Source organism: Oryzias latipes, chromosome 12 (assembly GCF_053564925.1).
Source record: "Oryzias latipes strain Hd-rR chromosome 12, Olatipes_Hd-rR_3.1".
In the NCBI taxonomy this organism is placed as follows: Eukaryota; Metazoa; Chordata; class Actinopteri; order Beloniformes; family Adrianichthyidae; genus Oryzias; species Oryzias latipes.
The window spans coordinates 18,619,118-18,638,563 of record NC_136248.1 but is presented as its reverse complement, the minus strand read 5'-3'; the positions used below and the strand labels follow the sequence as shown (position 1 = coordinate 18,638,563).

General features: G+C 44.5%; 1 protein-coding gene across 2 annotated transcripts in view; it reads right to left on the bottom strand.

Moving 5' to 3' along the window:
- Positions 1 to 19,446, bottom strand: part of LOC144996391 (phospholipid-transporting ATPase ID-like) — a 46,348-nt gene that overhangs the window by 423 nt on the left and 26,479 nt on the right. Inside the window, exons 4-13 of one of the 2 annotated variants that reach the window (XM_078955843.1) lie at positions 13,876 to 13,964; positions 13,483 to 13,673; positions 13,204 to 13,412; positions 12,948 to 13,109; positions 10,272 to 10,460; positions 9,778 to 9,890; positions 9,524 to 9,688; positions 8,565 to 8,676; positions 6,090 to 6,192; positions 143 to 290 (exon numbers count right to left, since the gene is read on the bottom strand). In XM_078955843.1, coding sequence (XP_078811969.1) covers positions 143 to 290; positions 6,090 to 6,192; positions 8,565 to 8,676; positions 9,524 to 9,688; positions 9,778 to 9,890; positions 10,272 to 10,460; positions 12,948 to 13,109; positions 13,204 to 13,412; positions 13,483 to 13,673; positions 13,876 to 13,947 — 1,464 coding nt within the window. In that variant the 5' untranslated portion in view covers positions 13,948 to 13,964. Of the gene's footprint in view, positions 1 to 142; positions 291 to 314; positions 1,565 to 6,089; positions 6,193 to 8,564; positions 8,677 to 9,523; positions 9,689 to 9,777; positions 9,891 to 10,271; positions 10,461 to 12,947; positions 13,110 to 13,203; positions 13,413 to 13,482; positions 13,674 to 13,875; positions 13,965 to 19,446 lie in introns of those variants that run through there. The other variant, XM_078955844.1, reaches the window with a different exon arrangement.

The window sequence follows — 19,446 nt, the reverse complement described above, 5'->3', positions numbered from 1 at the left end:
TGAAGACCACATAGTTGTTAAAATATATTTTTCTTTTTTTTTTAAAACAGCAGGCAATGAGCCTGACAATTATTGTTGTCAATTTCATATAATCATCATGTAATAGCTTCAAAGTAGTACTAAGTTTAAAAAGGGCTTGTACCAAGCTGGATCCACTGATGACCAAGCCATATTTCCCCTCCACTTCGTCATCTGGCAAATGGTGTGACTTAGTAAGCCAGGAGAAGCCTCCACGAGAGATTTTTATAGACTCTGTGTCAAATTTGGGACACATTGTCCTTCTCGCTTCTCTGAAACCAAAGTAGGGGAATGTATTACAGTATGTGTTTTATGAAATATCTAACATATTCAGACTTAATATAATATAACTAAGTCGGTGTCAAGATAACATCCTCATAAATAATATCTTGGATATAATCATTGTGAAAAAAAGCCTTTTAAGTAGGGGTGCTCCGATCAGGATTTTTGGGGCCGATCACCGATTGCTGGAAGCTGTATCACCCGATACCGATACCGATCACCGATTACAGGGTCTATTTGAAGCCTTCTATTTATCATGTAGCATAATTTTTTAAACAATATTTAACAACAATGCACATTAAGTATTACAATTAAGAGAAGACAACGCATCATGAATTGACAACTATGTATTTATTTGGAAGCAACATTTCCAACAAATTAACTTAGCAGCATGTGTTTGGTTATTAGGAACAACTTAGGACTTGACTAATACAACTTTCCTGGAGAATATATAAATAAAATAAGATAAGACATAACATCTGAGTCTTTAAATTTAGCTTTAGGCTACTTTTAAAACTGCAACAAAAAAGGCTATAGCCAAAATATTGTTTTAAGTCAGTCAGACATTGGTTATTGTAAAAGACCATTTCAAGGAGCACAGGTAGTAAAGTGCACAGCAACAAAACATTCTAATAACTAACAACTTCCATATCTGTATATCTATAACAGCTTTCTGAGATACTCATTCAGATTTTGTGGGCATTTAAGGAGGTAGAGAGAGGTAGAAAAAGAGAGAGGGGGGATAGAGATTATTAGATTGCCCAAAGCTTACTTCTCAAGCATCAATGGCAGATTTTTCTTTATAAATATAAGCATCTCTGCATTTTTGGCTGACAGCTTGTTCCTCTTCTCATCAATAATATTCCCTGCTGTGCTAAAAAGTCGTTCGCTATCAACACTTGTACACGGTGCACAGAGGTAGGTGCGTGCTGCTTGTGCGAGAGCGGGAAAGCGGCTTTTATTGTTCTGCCAGTAAACAAGTGGCTGTCCACTTTGAGCGATAACTGGCTCTGACAGGTAGAAATTCAATTGCAATGATGCTAAGCTGGTGTTTTCACTGCTACCACATTCCTGATCTCCACCCAACAACTCAGCATACATAGCATGCAAGGAGCCGGTTCGTGGTACTTTCTCTGGGGGTCCGGACCCGCTTGCAGCCAAACTCGCCTCACCATCCTGCTGCTCCATTCCAGTGGCCAGGACATTAGAAAGCAGTCCACGTATCTGGGGCTTGACTGCGTCAGAAAAATATCTGTCTTTGTACCTTTAATTTACAAGAAAACAAAACATTCATTAATTTATTTAAATTGAATTTGAATTTGTCAAAAATCAGAATCAAAAATACTTTAATTATTGGGTTACAGTTGCTCCATGTTAGAAAAGAAATATGTAACAGCACAGAGAAATTACAAGAAAAATGGAAAATCTATACTAAGAAAATGTTCTATTATTTAATTTTGAAGGTTATGATTGGCTCTTGCTATGATTAGTCAGCCTAGCATACTCCAAAAAATATGCTTTTTTATTATTATTATTAATCTTATTAATAACTCTTCTAAATGCTCATGTTTACAGCAAATTTAACAGAATTTGAAGGAAATACCAGCCTTCCCAAAATAACACAATTACACTATTTCAGTAATAATAGCTTCTTGTATCAATCATTTAGACCAAATATGCCTATTCTTGCTATATGAATTAAGGAGCTTACTAGAATAGTCAAAAATATATATATTTTTATCAGTTATGAATTAAAACGTTTGAAATACTCATTTGCATGCTCTTTTTTTTTTTTTTTTTTTTTAACTTGTCCTGTCCAACAGCTAGGCAAACAGATGAGAGCTGAGGGCCTCTTGTGTTGGACATATTTTATTTTAACAAGAGGGGTTATTCATCTTCAGACAAACCAAAGGTATGTCTGAATAAACCCCTTTTGTAATTGAGGCCAAAATTTATTAATTTCAATCATGTTTGAAAATCTTTGGTGTTGGACCGGACGGAAAAGGAAAGAGGGGAAGAAGAGAGAGGGACGTTAGAGAGAGGGGGGGGTAGGAGGGTGATAATAGGAGGGGAAGGGGGGTAAGACCATGAAGCAGCATAGAGCAGACAGGTTTACTGGTTGTTTATCGTTACGGTACGGTTCAAATGTAGTACAAAAAGGGCGGGGCCTGTTCACACACACTCAAATATTATCAACACACCTGCTAGCCGCAAAAATGTCCACATGTCAACATGCACACAAAACAGATAGTGTTCACGAACGCATACCTATGCCTTTAAACCAACTAGTGTGAAATCTTTCATTCATTCAATCATGCAAACTATTAGTGCAAAGGTGAGCTAACACCTGTGCTCAGGTGAGTGTTTATGTTCTTCTAAAATGGATGGTGGAATGTGAAAAGAAGGAGGAGGAGCGCCCAGCCACCCCCACACCCATACCCCCGCCGCAGCAGCAGCGGCAGCCGGAATTCCCCCAAAGCCACACGGGAACAGGCAGGGAACAACCGCCCCCCGGGCGACCAAGACCGCCACCCAGGCCAGGGCCAGCCGGACCGCCGCGAGGCCCCCAGAGCCAGAGAGCAGGGAGGCGCAGAGGGAAAGAGAGCGCCGCCCCAGCCCAGCCAGGAAAACAGCCCCCCGCCGCGCCGGAAGAGCCCAACGCAGGGCCCCACCGGAGAGGGACGCCCACAGCCCCAGACGAGCACCCCACCACCACCCAGGAGTTCCGGGCATCCCCCCGCCCCGACCCCAGGTACGAGCCAGGACCCCCCAAGGGAGACCCGCTCCCCACTCCAGGCAGCCACCCACCCGGCCCACGGTTGGTCCAGGTAGGAGCAAGGCAGGGGCCCGCCGCCCCCGCCCAGGAGGGGGGAACCCCGGGGAAAAAAGGGCGGCCCACAAGGGATGTTATAAATATGGCCCGACCAGGCTCGGCCATGTTGGAAGTTTGGCGGGGCCCAGCGCCCAGGGGCAAGGACCAGGACCCACCCCCCAGGGACACGAACACCCCCGGCTCAGGTGTAATATGAACCCCCCCACCGTGCGGAGAGAGCACCGCCGGGCCCAGGGAGCCGGCACCCAAGGGACACGGTTGCCATCGCCAAGGGGCCCGCACCCCCCACCAGGGAAGGGGTAGGGGACAGATGGACCCAGGTCCCACCTTCCTTGTAAAATGTGTGTGCGTGTATGGGTGTTTGAGAGGGTGTTTGTGTGCATGTGTGTGTGTTTATGTTTGAATGTATATATTGAAGGGGGAGGGGTGTGTGTACTAAGGGGGGTGCAGTTAAAATTGGCGAGTAGGGCACTAAGGGGACATCTCCTGATTACTCACAGTGATGTCCCCTCACCCTCCACACCAAGGGGCCCTAAATGTCTAAGGTGCGGTTAAAATTGGCGGGTAGGGTGCCAGGAGGACATCTGCTGCTTGCTTGCAGTGATGTCCAAGCACCCCCCCTACCAAGGACCCTACATGTCTAAGGTGCAAATAAAACCGAAAGAGGGGGGGCCCACTCCATACGGCAACCATAGGAGGGGGGCCACTCCCAAGTAGCCCCCCCCCCAAGGCGCATCGCAGGCTAGACCCCCCACCCCCTCACCCTAATATGAGGTTATATAAGGAAGGGGGTAAGTTGGGGACAGCTGGTAGACTGTCCCCCGGTGGTCAAACAGCCGTCCCCCAGCCCACCCCCAGCAAAGGGGCCAGGGCCACCCAGCCCAGGGGCCCACCCCCGGAGGCGCCGACACCCCAGGCCCGGCACCACCCACCCCACACAGAGAGAGAGGAGCCAGAAAGCGTCGCCCCCCCCCCGGAGCAAGCCCAGGCCCCCACCCCCAGACGCCGGCCCTAGAAGAGCTCTGGTCAGGCCTCGACGGGACCGAGGAGGCCAACCGGCCGAGGCAACCACTGATTGCCTCAGCGGAGACCCCGACCCGCTAGCCCCCCCGACCCGTACTAATAATGGGCCCCCCCTCCCCCCCAGAACGCCCCCCCACAGGACAGGGCCGACAAGCCCCCCACCCCACCCCACCCCAGACCCCGCAGCCGAAGCGGGTGACACCCAGAGCGACCGGGGGCCCCGAGAGGGTTGTCCCGTCCCGCCCCAGAGCCAGGGAAGGGCCGATCCCAGCCCCAGGTGCAGATGGGCAGCCCATCCGGCGCTGCGCCTGCATGCTCTTTAATACGCTCTGACGCGCGCGCGCACACACTCACACAAACAAATGTGTAAAATAAGATTTCTCACCTCGGATCGAGGATTGTAGCAATGCTATACAGGCGCTCACATTCAATGTCACGGAATCTTTTCTGGACCGCTTCCAACAACGTGGCTTTTGAAGTTTTTACACCGTGGTCAGTCTCTGCTGTCTTCTCAAGAAGACGAGTTAAAGCTCTGATGGATGGTATAACATCTGCAGCCGATGCAGTGGATGAGCTGATCTGCTGCGTGAGCTCTTCAAATGGGGCGAGTAGCGAAATCATATTTTCAGCTAATTTCCACTGGCTACTGGTGAACATGGAGGGTAAGTCATAGTCGGCTACATAAGCACACAGGGCACGTTTCTGTTCCAGCAGACTCTGCAGCATGTATACAGTACTGTTCCACCTGGTAGGTACATCTTGCTGTAGTCTCTTGATAGGCTGGCCCAGTTGTTTCTGAATACTTTGAAGTCGTGAGTAAGCAAGCGGGGAGTGTTTGAAATGACCGACGATGCGTCTTCCAGAAGCGATTATATCAGCGATGCTGCGTTGTGACATGACTCCCTCGGTCACGGCGAGCTGGAGTGAATGCGCCATGCACGGCAGGCTGGGTAGATGGGCATCCCTCATGGCCTTTTCCATGTTCTTTGCGTTATCCCTTAGAATAACATGCACTTTTTCTTTCGGGATTCCCCATGCTTGAAACATGTCGCTGAATGCAGCAACAAGAGCCTCTGCGGTGTGTGACCCTGAAAACTCTTGAGAATGTAGAACAACTTTTTGTAGTTCGAAGTTTTGATTAATGAACTGCGCAGTGAGGCTCGACATGGGGCATACACTCGCACTCCAAATGTCACTAGTGAAACCAATCGATGTTATGTTGTCCTTCATAAGGCTGTCGACATATGTAAACACGGTTTGGTATAACTGCGGCAGGCACACATCAGTGAAATATTTACGCCCTGGCAGAGTGTAACGTGAATCTAAATAGGACATGAGTCGCTGGAACCCTTCGTCTTCCACAACAGACAGAGGCTGGTGATCTAGGCAAATGAATTCCATTATTTTGTCTGATATCTCTTTATGCTTCTTACTGTCCCTGCTGTAGGGTTGCTTTCTTTGAAATGTCTCTGTTACTGACAGCTGAGTGAGTGGCGCTTGAGTTGCTGAACTGTCTCGCTCTCTCTTTCACGTTGCAGATTGCTAATGTATTATCTTTTTCGCACACCACGTAGAATTGCCAGACCGGTGAAGCCATTTTTAGCAGGGCGTAAAAAAATCGTCTCGCGAGTTTTGCGTCATCTGATCGGCTTTTCTGGATCGGCCTTTATAGAGACGGCCGATCAAACATCCCAAAGCTATAATCGGCCGATTATGATCGGCGACCGATCAATCGGAGCACCCTTACTTTTAAGGTGATGTACAGTAAGGAACTGAAAAAAAAAAGATTTCTACATTGACACTGACTGTGTCAATGTAGAAACAAGTTTTGTGAAAGCAAATTATCTGGCAGTGGTTACATGATGAAAAAGCAATAAAATAACAACGACATCATCAATAGTCTGTGCAATCACTATTTTTGTGACTGACTTACTGTAGCTCCTTTTTGACTTCCTGTAAAGTTTTGCCTTGAACAACGAAAGTGGTCATTTCTGCCCGTAGAATTTTGGAGGCATGAGTAATGTTTTCGGCTGTTTCTATTTGAAGACAAAATATGGTTAAAAGAATCCATTTAAATGGGATGTTTGTAAAAAACACATACGCTCTTTATTTTCTGACACATACAGTAAGGCAAATACATATGTGATTTTGCAAGTTTTCACAATAAGAAATCAGGGGTCCATCGGAAATTTTCATCTTAGCTCCATGTACACTGTGAGAGACATAATTTAAGAAGAAAAAATTTGTTTTTCAATCAACGAGAATTGCAAAGCAGAAGACTTCCATAATTCTTTGTTTCGTTGTTTTGCCCCACCCCTGTAACTCCTGGTTAATAACTGAACAGATCTTCACTCATGTGGTTTTTTTCACAAGCTTTCGTTCAAAACAGAAATGTCCAGCGGAAAGCAGTTTGAATACAGACCAAAAGTAAAGTTCAGGACTCAATCCAGATCAAACTTGGTCTGGACCAACAGATGGTTCTACTCTGAACACACCCAAAGTGTCTGGTTTCAGTCCTTCTTGGCCAGGTTATCTGCTTTGTCACCTTTTTGTTACTCTATGGTTTGTTGTCATGTTTGGGTTTATTTATTGAATGTTTAAGATTCCGCCATTAAGACAAGTCTACCAAGAATTGGGTCCTACAATTCCAGTTCCTGAAAATAAATACATGCTGTAATTTCCGGATTATAAGTCGCTACTTTTGTTATACCCTTACAGCCCTGCGGTTCACTCATGATGCGGTTAATTTATGTTTTTCAATGACAGCTGGCAGGAGCACTCTTAGAACGGAGGCTGAATACATGATCCAACTCCTAGCAACAAGCCTTTTTGTTTTAGACACACCCACAAGCAGCCAAACATCATGAACCTCACTTCAGCTCTTAGACACTTTAGTCATGGTGCAACAAAAAGAAACACCCATGCCCAGCCGCATCCCACAATCCTTTGGTGCCATTAGACCCAACGTGCACGTGATCGCCACTACAATATGACGCAGCTTTCAAGATAAAAGCAATGGTTAAAAGCAGCGTGAAAAAATCCAAGATCACCTATAGGTTAGGAAAAGCTGGTCTGCTGCTTGATGGAGAGGACAGCGCAAGCTCAGGAGGGAATTTACCTCTGAGTCAGAGTGACACTAGCCTAAGGACTGAGCGACATTTTGCTTTGGAAAGCTCACACCGCCCCAAAGCCGCTATGTGAGATGGAGACATTGTTCTCCTGAATTCGGCTGCTCGTTTACATAGAGCTGCAGGAAAGATGACAGTCTGAAGCCTCCCTCCTGTAACAAAGCATCCTCCCCGCCCCTCAAACACAAAACCTATTAAGTTTGGTTGCTCTGCTCAGAGACACGGTTCGCTCCGTCCACAGGCAGCCGCGCCCTGCGCGCAGGGACAGGACGTCAGGTGCACGAAGCGTTCCTCCCTGGCGCCCCCTCGTGAGGGGAGTCGGAGAAGATTGGACGGAAGGGGCAAGAAGCCCGCGGGCAAGGGCGGAGCACAGAGACGTCCGCGGAGTAACAGTGTGTCACTGTTGTGGAAGGAAACTTCTGGGGCATGCGCTGCGCAGAGGCCCGCTGAGGCGTGCGCTTGCTGCTCTCTTTTACTGGTATGTTTTATTAACCAGCCCTGTTACTACCATATTGCTGCCGTGACAAAGGTGGAAGGAGAGGAGAGCTGCACTCCCGTTCTCCCCTCTTTCCGCTGCCGCTCCCTGCTCCTTCTTAAACACGCACGCGGTTTCAGCACATATAGATCCTCAATCTACAACACAGTGTGGCGACCTGGGGGTTAGCCTCCCCATAAGCCCCTAAGACTCATGGGAAGTGGGGAATCCCGTGTGTAAATTTCCTCAACCTAACAGAGGGACCTGTGAGGAGAAGTGAGGTCCATGCTGTTTGGCAGATGTGGGTGTGTTCAAATAAATCGGCTGATGATTAACTCCTCCCTCAGTGAGACTGAAGCCAGTTGTCCAGTCTGTGGGTCAGGATAATCAGTGACAGGCTTATATGCGGCTTGTATACTAGTGCGGCCTGTGTATGCAAATTGTGACTTAATCTCTTTAAATTGAGAAGGTGTGGCTTGTGATCAGGTGCGCTCTAAACCCGGAAATTATGGTATTTCAATTACAAAGTGTTATAAACTTAATTACCAAATTTTTTTTACTGTAATTTTTATAAATGTTTTACATTTAAAAATATTAAACTTAAACTCTCATTATGGGACAAAAAGCTTCACATGCAGCGTCAATGGTTGGAGGGTTAAATGATAAAAATATTCTCGAGCACCACTGCCAGTGTGTCTTTAGGCCTTGTTTGGAATTATTTTTTGCTTAATTTATCATTATTAAAAGCTTTAAATGTGTCACAATGTTTCATTCAGCTCCAAATAGCAAACAGAACGGCACCAACCTTTTTGGTCTCCAGTCAACATCCAGATTTTGATGTGAGCTTGACCAAGTTGCTCAATGGTGTGGGGAACTCCTTCTTGTAGTTCATCTTCTACAGCTGTTGCACCCAAGAGCTGGAAACGAAATATGGAAATGAAATATTTATTAAACCTCATTTACATGAAACTATGTAATAGTGTAATTTAAGCTGCAAGCGGCGTTGTATGGTCCGCAGACGCAACCTGCCTTCCACGCATATTTTTGTTGCGTTGCACACTTGTCCTGTTGTTTTTATGCTTTGGGTGACTTTTGACCAGATTTTTTGACTCATCTCGTATGTCAGTGTAAAAGCTGTACATGTGACAATAAAAGCTATTCATTCATTCATGTTTTGAACCTTTTTGAGTGTTCGACCCTCGTAGCAGTTACCTGGTCCCTGCAGTCTTTGACTGCTGCGGGCCACAATAAATGAAAGTTTAGCCATTTCTTTAAGAAAAAGAGAACAAATGGAAAATTAACAAGTGAAGAAGAGTCAAGGAAAGGAACTGAAAGCAGGGGATATGAGAGTAGCTAATAGCATTTAAATAGAGCAGCATTTGAGGTGTGTTCAGTGGCCCTAAAGTGAAAATCGCATCAGCAAATCACGCAACACAAAAACATTTGAAAGACCACAAGAACGATTAAAAAAAGAAAACAAATGTTAGAAGACAAAAAAATTAAAGTCAATGTAATCCTGCTTTTTGATTTTGTTATATGTAAAATATTCCTTTGACATTCTAACATTTATGATTGTTTCTTTTTCACATTTATTAAAATATGTGAAATGACTTAATGATCTATTTTTTTTTAATTGTCAGTAAGTCTTTAAAATGATTTAGTATCAAGTGGTTTTTCTATGTGATTTGTGCTTCAGGGCCACTGTGGGTGTGAGTTCATTGGCAAACTTTTTGATTTAGAGACACATTTTGCTGGTGCACTAACAGTCATGTCCTTTTCAATCTCCTCGAAGAGTTCCTCAAGTCTCTCCTCTCTTCCCTCCATGGCGATGCTGGCCTCATGGAGTCTCTCTTTCCACCCCTGCACATAGCTCTCTTCAAGTTGTTTAGAGCTTAAAACTAGGGCCCGTAGGCCGTCCTGTGCGTATTTCTGTTTTGATTAGAGTAAAAATATTATTTTTAGTGTTACACAACGTGTCTACATTGCATGAATAAAAATAATGCAGTTGTACATCTCACATTGAGATGTTCTTGGGTGGCTTCTTTAAGATGGTTGAAGGAGTGCAGTCTTTCAAAAACAACGGTGTCTGCTCCTTTGCACAAGAGGGTGGTTTTTCCTTCAGGGCTGCACACTTTTTGACCGTTAAAAAAAGTTAGTAAAAAAGCCTATTAGTCACACTATGCATGCGCAAAATAGATTCACCATTTTCAACCTTTTTCTTTTAGAGGCTGACAAACCTGAGTTATTGAGGATGTAAAAGGAAAGAAAAGATTTACAGGTTAGTTGTACTTCATCTCAATGAAACACAAAACTCAAAGTAATGAGGATCAGTTTTGATGCAAAAATCAATACACTTAGTAGGATGTAATACCATGCTTGTAAACTTTATCCATTATCTTGCAATCAAAAAATGATATTAAAAAAATGATTACTAACGGTTTTGTTCGTAAAAAGCTGTTTTTTTCTCTCTATCAATAGGTTGTTTTATTTTCAGGTATTAGTTTTTACCCACCTATCACTGACATCCTCTTCCTCCTATTGGTAAAGTCCAGGACAGCGACAAGGTCATAAATGACTTTATTTCCCATCTCCATGAGCGTGATGGTCTCTGGTGTCCGGGAACGGAACTCAAAGCCAAAGCTCCTAGCCGCGGTCACCAGAGCGCTCTCATCGGGAGACTGAGCCTGGTAGATGAGCTCCCCTGTGAAATGAAAAAAAAAAAAGAAGTAATATTTGTTTTACTTCACTGAGTAAACTTCTTATTCTACGTTCACACTGGTCTCTGCAACGTGTGTTCAAGTGGCCACTTCCAAAGAAAAGTCCACAGAAATGCACGTTTCGGGCTGCCACATTCAAAATGATCACATTAATGTGTCACTATGGAAGATTTGTCTGTTTTTCTACGTACAAAACGTGCGGCCATTTAATGCACGTTGAAAGTTGAATCAGTTGAACTTTGACCGATTTGGGACTCGAATTTGGTAGTGACGCATGGATGACGTGCCAATCGTTTGGAAATTGATCATGGAGGAGAAATAAATGTGTCCAGTCAGAATTATGTGCTACCAAGTCATTCACACCTAAAAAGAGCTGTAAAAGAAAAAGCCCGTGACAGGATTCATGAGTGTAACACCGCTTCGACATTTTGCACCAAGCCTATTCCAACTGTAGCTGTGTGTACTTCTGCAAAATGCCTTTAATCTGTTGAAAGATTGGATTAGAACTGAACTGTGTACATGGGCTCTGAAAAAAATGTATCCGAGTATAACAAATGTCTACATCTGTCACACGCTCGATCGGAATTACATTGCATGTAATTCGCAATTACATTTACATTTAAGATACAACAACAACAAATCCCAGTACAAATGAACAAAAAGCAAATCACAAATTACTAATTAAAATACAAATTATTACTGTTTTCTTTAGGTGGACATTATAAATACATGAGACAGTTCAAAATAATTTTTTAAAAATGTATTACTACAGTAAAAATTACAACAATGTTTAGAAAAGGTACATTTTGTGCGTCACTATTAAGGGTATTCCCTTTCCGTTAAGTGTGCACAAGACAGAGAAAAAAATTAACGAAAGAGAGCAGCTGCTAATGGAAAGGGAATACCCTTAATACCAGAAATGACAAAAACGGTTCAACGCGTGTCTGCTTTCTTCGAGCTTTCGCAAAAGCCTGCATCGTTTATGAGGAGCCGGCTACGAGACGTACTATTACAATGACGAAAGGGAAACTGGCGTGTGTGATAAAAATGTAGCCCAGCTGTTCATTTCATATACAGAAGATGAGGACTTTGATGGATTTTTGGATGCTGATTTATGACTGAAAAAATGTAAAAATACACCATAGCATGCATATTTGCATCTTTTGTATGTGTTAAATACAGAAAAAGCACCCATAAATGAAACTTCACCATATAATACAGTACACCCTATGGTCATAAAAATGTGGGTATTTATAATGTCCACATAAAAAAACTGTAAGAAATAACTTTATACAGGATTCGTTTTATATTACATCCCTTTCTGTTAGAAGCCGTGTCTCCACTTTCGTTTGTTGTATTTCTGGATTTGGTCATTTGTGGCGGGACTGCTTTTTGTGATTCGGTATTTGGTCGTTTGCATCCAGATTTGCTGTTGTGTTTCAGGACTCTGTAATTTGTTCGGTAAATTGCTGTTGTGTTTCATGATTTGCTGTTGTGTTTCAGTATTTGTTCATTTGTACTGGGATTAGTTGTTGTTGTACCTTAAATTTAAAAGTGTCTTGCACCGTAAGAAAAAGTAGCAGAGTTCTGTTGAGGACCAAAGTGGCTGTGGTTAACATGGAGTGAGACGATCTTTCATGCATGCTTTTATTTTATTTTTTGAAAGTGACCATTGCTGAACTTTTTTCTTGCTATTAGGGTGCACTTAGGGTTTGGTTAATACGGCCAGCAAACATCAACATTGGCCCAACATATCACGTGTGATAGCTGACCAGTGAAAATACGGGCATATGTTGCAGAAGGAGAGACAGCAGGATAATTATTTCTTCATTCTAAACGCCGTACATTTAATGCCCCCCTCTTCTACCAAAGACAAAGAGCCACTAAAGGAATCTGAGGAGTTAAGACTGGTGCTTTTTGGAGTTCACGATCAAGACTGGAAGCACGCTGGCCATCCGTTTGCACAAATTCACATGATTGAGCGTGGCATTTCCCCAATGCTGGCTTGTGCAAACGGACATTAATTGAAGTAGGGTCTAAGGGCAAGGATGCACAGTTCAGCTTAGTCTGTTTAGTTTAGTGTAGTTTAGCAATTCAGCTATTGAATTCTATGACTTTATGTTCGTTACGGTTCATGTTTATTACACAATTACTGGTATGAAGCCCATTGAGAGGACTATTGTTGTAAACATTGGGCTACTTGAATAAAACTGAATTGAATTTCCTTCCGGACCTCCGTCTGGAGGTCTGGAGCACACACCATGACAAAGCACCCCCTGCTCACAGACACAGTTCTCTTCATGGGGAGTAGCCGGCTGGACCATACTCCAGAGCACAAACTGTCTCCACATGACGTAAAAGCCAGCGCCGTATTGACCCAAAAATCAGAATATTTTCCTGACATGATATGCACCTCACGTCTCACTTATAAGTAAAATATTTTAAAATAATGTTTTTGATGGGGCTTTTACCGTCCTCCTTTTCTTCAGACATCACAGTATGGCACAAAGCGAGCAGGCGAAAGAAAGCCTGAGCCTCCGGGTTTCCTTTCCTCACTAACTCCACCAGATTGGGATCATGGAAAATAAAATTTGAATCTCCAATCTGATGCCCAGAAGAGTTAGACGGCTCCCCTAAACAAAAAAAATTATTTAAAACACATATATTTTACACTAATGAGCTCTATTTTTGCTGTGTTGAACATTTTACATTTGCCCAGATGCTCACCATAGGCTTTTCCTTCAATACAGCACTTGATGAAGGTCATGATGTTGCGCGTCAAGGTTCCCGTTTTGTCACTCAAGATGTATTTTACTTGCCCCAGCTCCTCACTGAGCTTGGTGGTTCTTGCTCGAGCAGGAGTGTTGGTCCTAGGACAATACATATCTCTGTCCCAGTTTATAAACAAACTGTTTCCAAAACAGATTATCTCCAGGCTGAAAATCAAGCATGCAGTGTTCAAACTCTACCCACTTTTCTTCGAAGACATTTTTTTGGCAAATATACCTGACGTAGAGAGACATGGGCACCAGCGTGTTGAGGACTATCACGTAGGAGCAAAAAATTAAGAAGGACGACAGCTCAACACTAACGTCAGGTAACCGAGGAAGAAACACTGTGAACGCAGCGTCAGTCGTCTCAAAGAAGAAATACCAGACTGAGAGAATAGCGGATATTGTCACAAGGAAACCACCGATCTGATGAAAAAGGACAAAACATGTGTTAATAACATTTATTTGCATGTTTTTCAAATTTCTGTAAAAAAATCCCATTATATTTAATCTGTGCCAATAAATGCATTAATCATGAAATTGCATCACACAGATTTCCAATGAGGGTGAGATAAATGGATTTTTTAATTTGCTTGTAGATTTTGAATTTAAATGAACATAAACTCACACATAGCACTAGGATGTTCATCATGCAATCAATTCTTGTCCTTTTGAATGTAGACGTTCCACTGTTCTGCATGAGTTTAGTGTCAGGACCTAAAGGAATGCAAAAAAAAACTGACATTGTCACATAAATTCACCTAGACGATAAAGAGAAACACAGTAAGAGACCACACCAACAAGCAACGGTTCTTGTACACAAGGGAGGAACAAGTGTGATGGAGAGATGCCATCACCCTTTTTCTCAAAGGACTGCTGCTCTCCTTGCTCCTTTAATTCAAAATAGAAGTGGAAGGTTACAACTCACAAGCAGAGAAACAGAGTTGAAAAGTTCTTTAGGGGTGTCATATAATTAACCTTTTCAGCATGTTTTCAGTTCAAACAGCATCCTTCTTTATCTGCTGAGAACAGTGTGTCGTATACCCCCCCCCCCCCCCCCCATCCTAGTTTATCGTAGGAAGCTCATGATAAAACCCACTTTTACTGGTAAAAGATCCTCTATAAACTACAGCAAGTTTGGTCTCCTGCATTTTGGGTCCTCCACCACCAGTTTCTGACAAAAAATAAGCAGGTGCTGCTGTTGGAAGTCTGACTAGCTTTGTATTTTCAAAGCTAGTCACACAATGAGCCAATGAGCATAAAACTGTTGGTTTGGATTTCTGTCATAGAGGAAGATTGATCTGCTTCAGAAAATGTCAATAAGTGTATCTTTTTTTAATAAAAAGAGAAACATAAATTAGACAGATAATGTTGTGCAGAAATAAGTCAGAGATTAGTTCCCTAATCTGGTCTCTGATCAAAAACAAGATCCGTTGGGACTATTACAGAAAAAAGCTCAGCACTAAACTTGAACATATGCTCAAACCTGTAAAGTGTCTGTTCTAAAATATCCCTTGAAATGACATTAACATTTGCAGTAGAATACCGTAAAGGCAAGAATACAAAGTTGGTAAAGAGTTTTACAACTTTGCTTTGGGCTTTAACTGAACACTACACTTTAAAGACCCACTCTGATCCAAATTTTTACATGTTCTTGCTGCATTTTACTGATGGAGGACATATATAAAGAAAATTAAGCTTAACTTTTTAATATTTCTTCATTAAATCGTTGTAAATCAGGAGCAGACAAATGCAAAAGTTGCTTGAAAAACAGCGTATTTGTAAAGAAGAAGAGATGCTTGGGGGGCCACAAAATCTCTGTGAGGGGAAGGAGGCGGGTTGCTGCGCACCAGAGGCAAATTTCCTTTAAACTACTGCAGCTCTGCAGAAATGATGTCCTAGAAAATGACACAGGATTTTGATTTGGGCTAAAAACAGTATTATAATAAGTAAAAGAACACTTGGCATCCTTTCACATTAGATGAAAAGATGATCAGAGTGGGTGTTTAAAGACAAAAATTTAACTGAATTCAGGAAAATATGGTAGTTTTAGTTTGTGCTTTTGTAGTAGGAATGGATAGATTCAGTTTTACTAAAGTAAGACAAAAAGTATCTAAACTCTTTATATTTGTTTAAAAGGTTGTGTCCTCTTCCATGCAGAACTTCGTACAAGAGCTTAAAGGAACATCTCATAGAGCATGTGTAAATATTGTGACAGAGCCATGGTCACCTTCACAAACTATCAGTGCAGGACAGTTAGATAGTTTTCAGTTAACAGAAGCATTAGAAAAGAGTAGGGGGGTAAGTCTGCACAGACACGATTTGCTCCGTGCACCGGCGCAATGGGGACGAAGCTTTCCTCCCTGGAGCCGCCCTGGCCAAGCATGTCGTAGAAGATAGGAAGGGGAGACAAGGAGCCCGCTTGGCGAGCACGGAGCGCAGAGGCGTCCGTGGAGCAACAGTGTTTGTTGTGGAAGGAAACTTCTGACGCACGCGCCGCGCTTTTCAGTCGCTGCTGTTTTATTTTACTGGTGTGTGTTTTTAACCAGCCCTATTACTCCCATAACGCTGCTGCGACACAAGTGGAAGGAGAGCTGTTCCCGTTCACCCCTCCATGCACTGCCACTACTTGCTGGCTACTTGGGCAGGAAAAAGTGCCTAACAAAGGGACAACAGGGGCGTCGCATCGATATCTACTTTTTAAGAAGTAGGTTGAATCAGTCGACTGAAGTTCAGCAGCAGGACACACACCACAGTCTGCAGGACATCAACACTCCTGTCCCAGAGGTGGAAGAACTAGGCACAGGAGAACAACCAGAAGCCAACACATCGCACCCCTCAATTGAGAAGAAGATCTTGGGGCGAAGGCCATTAGTCAAGTGGCCGAAGTCCTGCGACAAGACACTGTGGATGGAGGTCAACAACGATCTCTGCCATATCCTTGAAGGAGTCAGAGGCAACACCATGAAGAAATTGGAGAGAATGGGGAACTTCATCTTCACATAGGGATTGGAACGGTTCGGAGTGGTCGAGGGCAAACGATCTACTCCGACAATCCACACCAAATCCCGAAGGCAAAAAGAAATAGACCTGTTAGTTAAGGAGAGGCGGCAGCTGAAGAAACAGTGGAGGAAGGCCACAGAGGAAGAAAAGGAGGGAATAAACGTTCTGCAGGAAGAGATCAAGGGTAGGCTGTCCACACTGAGAAGAGCAGAAAACCTCCTGAGGAAACGCAGAAGGAAGGAGCAGACAAGATCACGCTTCTATAAATATCCCTTCAAATTTGTAAAGAGTCTATTTACAAAAGAAAAAAGTGGAAGTCTCTCTGCATCAAAGGCTGTCCTGGAAGAACATCTTAAAAAAACCTGTACGGATGACCGACACCATGAAGAGGTCTCACTCCCACCTGACATGCCACCAGTGAGCACACCAGAATACCAGCTTGACGCGAGTCCACCCAGGTGGAGTGAAGTGGTCAAAATTGTGCGTAGGGCAAGGGCCGCATCCGCACCAGGCCCCAATGGAATTCCTTATAGGCTCTACAAAAATGCCCCAGGCGTCCTGCAATTCCTCTGGAAACTGATGAAAGTTGTGTGGATAAAGAAGGAGATTCCAACATCCTGGCGGAGAGCCGGAGGGATCCTCATCCCCAAGGAGAAGGACTCTGCAGTTCTCGGCCAGTTCTGCCAGATCAGTCTCTTAAATGTTGAGGGAAAAATCTTCTTCAGCGTGGTGGCTCATAGGCTAACAAGCTACCTGCACAGAAACAACTTGATTGACACATCAATCCAAAAAGCAGGGATCCCAGGCTTCTCAGGATGTGTAGAACACACTAGCGTTATCTGGCATCAGATTCAGCTTGCCAAGAAAGAAAGAAAAGATCTCCATGTGGTCTTCCTGGACCTTGAAAACGCATTTGGCTCTGTCCCCCACAAGTTCCTGTGGACAGCCTTTGATTATTTCAGAGTCCCACCAGCTCTCACAACCCTGGTAAAAGCCTACTTCCAGGATATCCAACTGTGTGTGACGACGGCAGAGTACACTACAGCGTGGCAACACCTGGAAGTGGGAATCATGGCTGGCTGCACCATCTCCCCGTTGGCATTCACCCTGGCAATAGAAGTCATCATACGGGCTTCTCAATGGGTGGTTGGCGGGCAACAAATAAGACCTGGGCTGAGGCTTCCACCGGTCAGGGCCTACATGGATGACCTGACTACTCTGACTACGACCAAGGCTTGCACATTACGGCTGTTGGGAAAGCTTCACAAGAACATAGAGTTGGCTCGGATGAAGATCAAGCCAAGCAAGTCCAGAAGTATCTCCATCGTCAAGGGGAAGCTGTCAGACCACCGCTTCCACATTGGTGAGGAACCTATCCCAACAGTTTCCGAAAAACCAGTGAAAAGCTTGGGCCGCTGGTATGATGCTTCCCTCAAAGACAAAGAGCAAGTAGAGCAGCTCAGAAAGGACATAGCTGGTGGCCTAGAGAACATAAACAGAACCCTGCTCCCTGGCAAACTGAAGCTTTGGTGTATGCAGTATGGTTTACTCCCACGACTTCTCTGGCCATTAACCCTGTATGAAGTGCCACTGTCAAAAGTGGAAAAGTTAGAGAGGCTGATCAATGCCTATGCCAGAAAGTGGCTTGGCCTTCCCAGGTGCCTCAGTACCATTGGACTCTATGGCAGGGGGATGTTAGGAATACCTATCTCCAGTTTGGTAGAGGAGTGCAAGTGTGCCAAGGTCAGGTTGGAGATGACACTCCAAGATACCTGTGACTCACTGGTTGTCCAAGCAGCTCCCATCCTGGCCACTGGGAGGAAGTGGGCCCCCAAGGCAGCAACTGATCTGGCCAAGGCAGCACTTAGACATAAAGACATTGTGGGATGCGTGCAGGAGGGGAGGAGTAGTCTTGGTCTCTCATCTAGCGCACCTTCCTGGAGGAAGGCCAACCCAGCTGAGAGGCGTAGACTGGTGGTCCAAGAGATACGCCGGGAAGAGGAGGCAGCAAGGTGTGCTCAAGCCGTGGCCCAGGCAAAGCAAGGTCAGTGGATGGGATGGGAAGGAGTGGAGAAGAGGAAGTTCTCCTGGAAAGACCTGTGGGAGATGGAGGCATCCAGGGCAAGTTTTATAATTAGGGCTACCTATGATGTCTTGCCTTCTCCTGCAAACCTAAAACAGTGGTATGGCGAAGACCCCTCATGCCCCTTATGTCAAAGCCCAGCAACATTGAAGCACATCTTGGTGGGATGCAAGACCAGCCTCAGTCAAGGCGGTTACACCTGGCGACACAATGTGGTTCTAAGGTGTCTGGCAACAGTGCTGGAAAAACAGAGAACAAGCGTGAACGCCCTTCTTCAGGCAACATCTCATCGGCAGCTAATACCCTTCCTCCGAGAGGGTCAGGCCACCTTCAACACCACCAGTGCAGCTGACATAGGACAGCTGGGTAGAGCACGGGACTGGAAAATGCTGGCGGATCTGGACAGAAAACTCTGCTTTCCACGGGAGGTTGCATCCACCAACCTTCGACCAGACCTTGTACTGTGGTCATCCACACTCAAGCTTGTATACATCGTAGAGCTCACAGTACCCTGGGAGAGTGCAATAGAGGAGGCTTATGAAAGAAAGATGCTGAGGTACGCCGAACTTGCAGCAGACGCCAAAGAGCAAGGCTGGAGCGTGAAGGTACGCCCAGTGGAAGTAGGCTGCAGGGGTTTTGTGGCCACCTTAACACCCAGGCTACTCAGGGAGATGGGAGTGCGAGGGAAGGCTCAAAGGCAGGAAATTAAAGACCTCTCCCAGGCAGCTGAGAAGGGAAGTCAGTGGCTATGGATCAAGAGGAAGGACCTGACCTGGGCCTCCAAATGTCTGGTGACTGATGGGGGTGAACCTGGGACGCTGGGATTCACTGCTGAACCCTCTGGAGGTGTCGTGGGCCTATCAGCGAGACACTGAAGAAGGAGGGCGCCCACTTGAAAACCCAAGTGACGTCACCACTCATCTGCTTGCCACAGTGTCTCATCGGTGCCTTAGTAATTATTCAGGGATAACAACATCTAGTCCTATAAAACAGACATGATAAACTCTTAGTAGTTCCAGGCATTTTTAAGCTTGTTTGCTTGATTTCCATCTTTTTAGTACTACCCCAGCTTCTTTTTTTCCATATATTTTTTATCATAGTTCACAATGACTA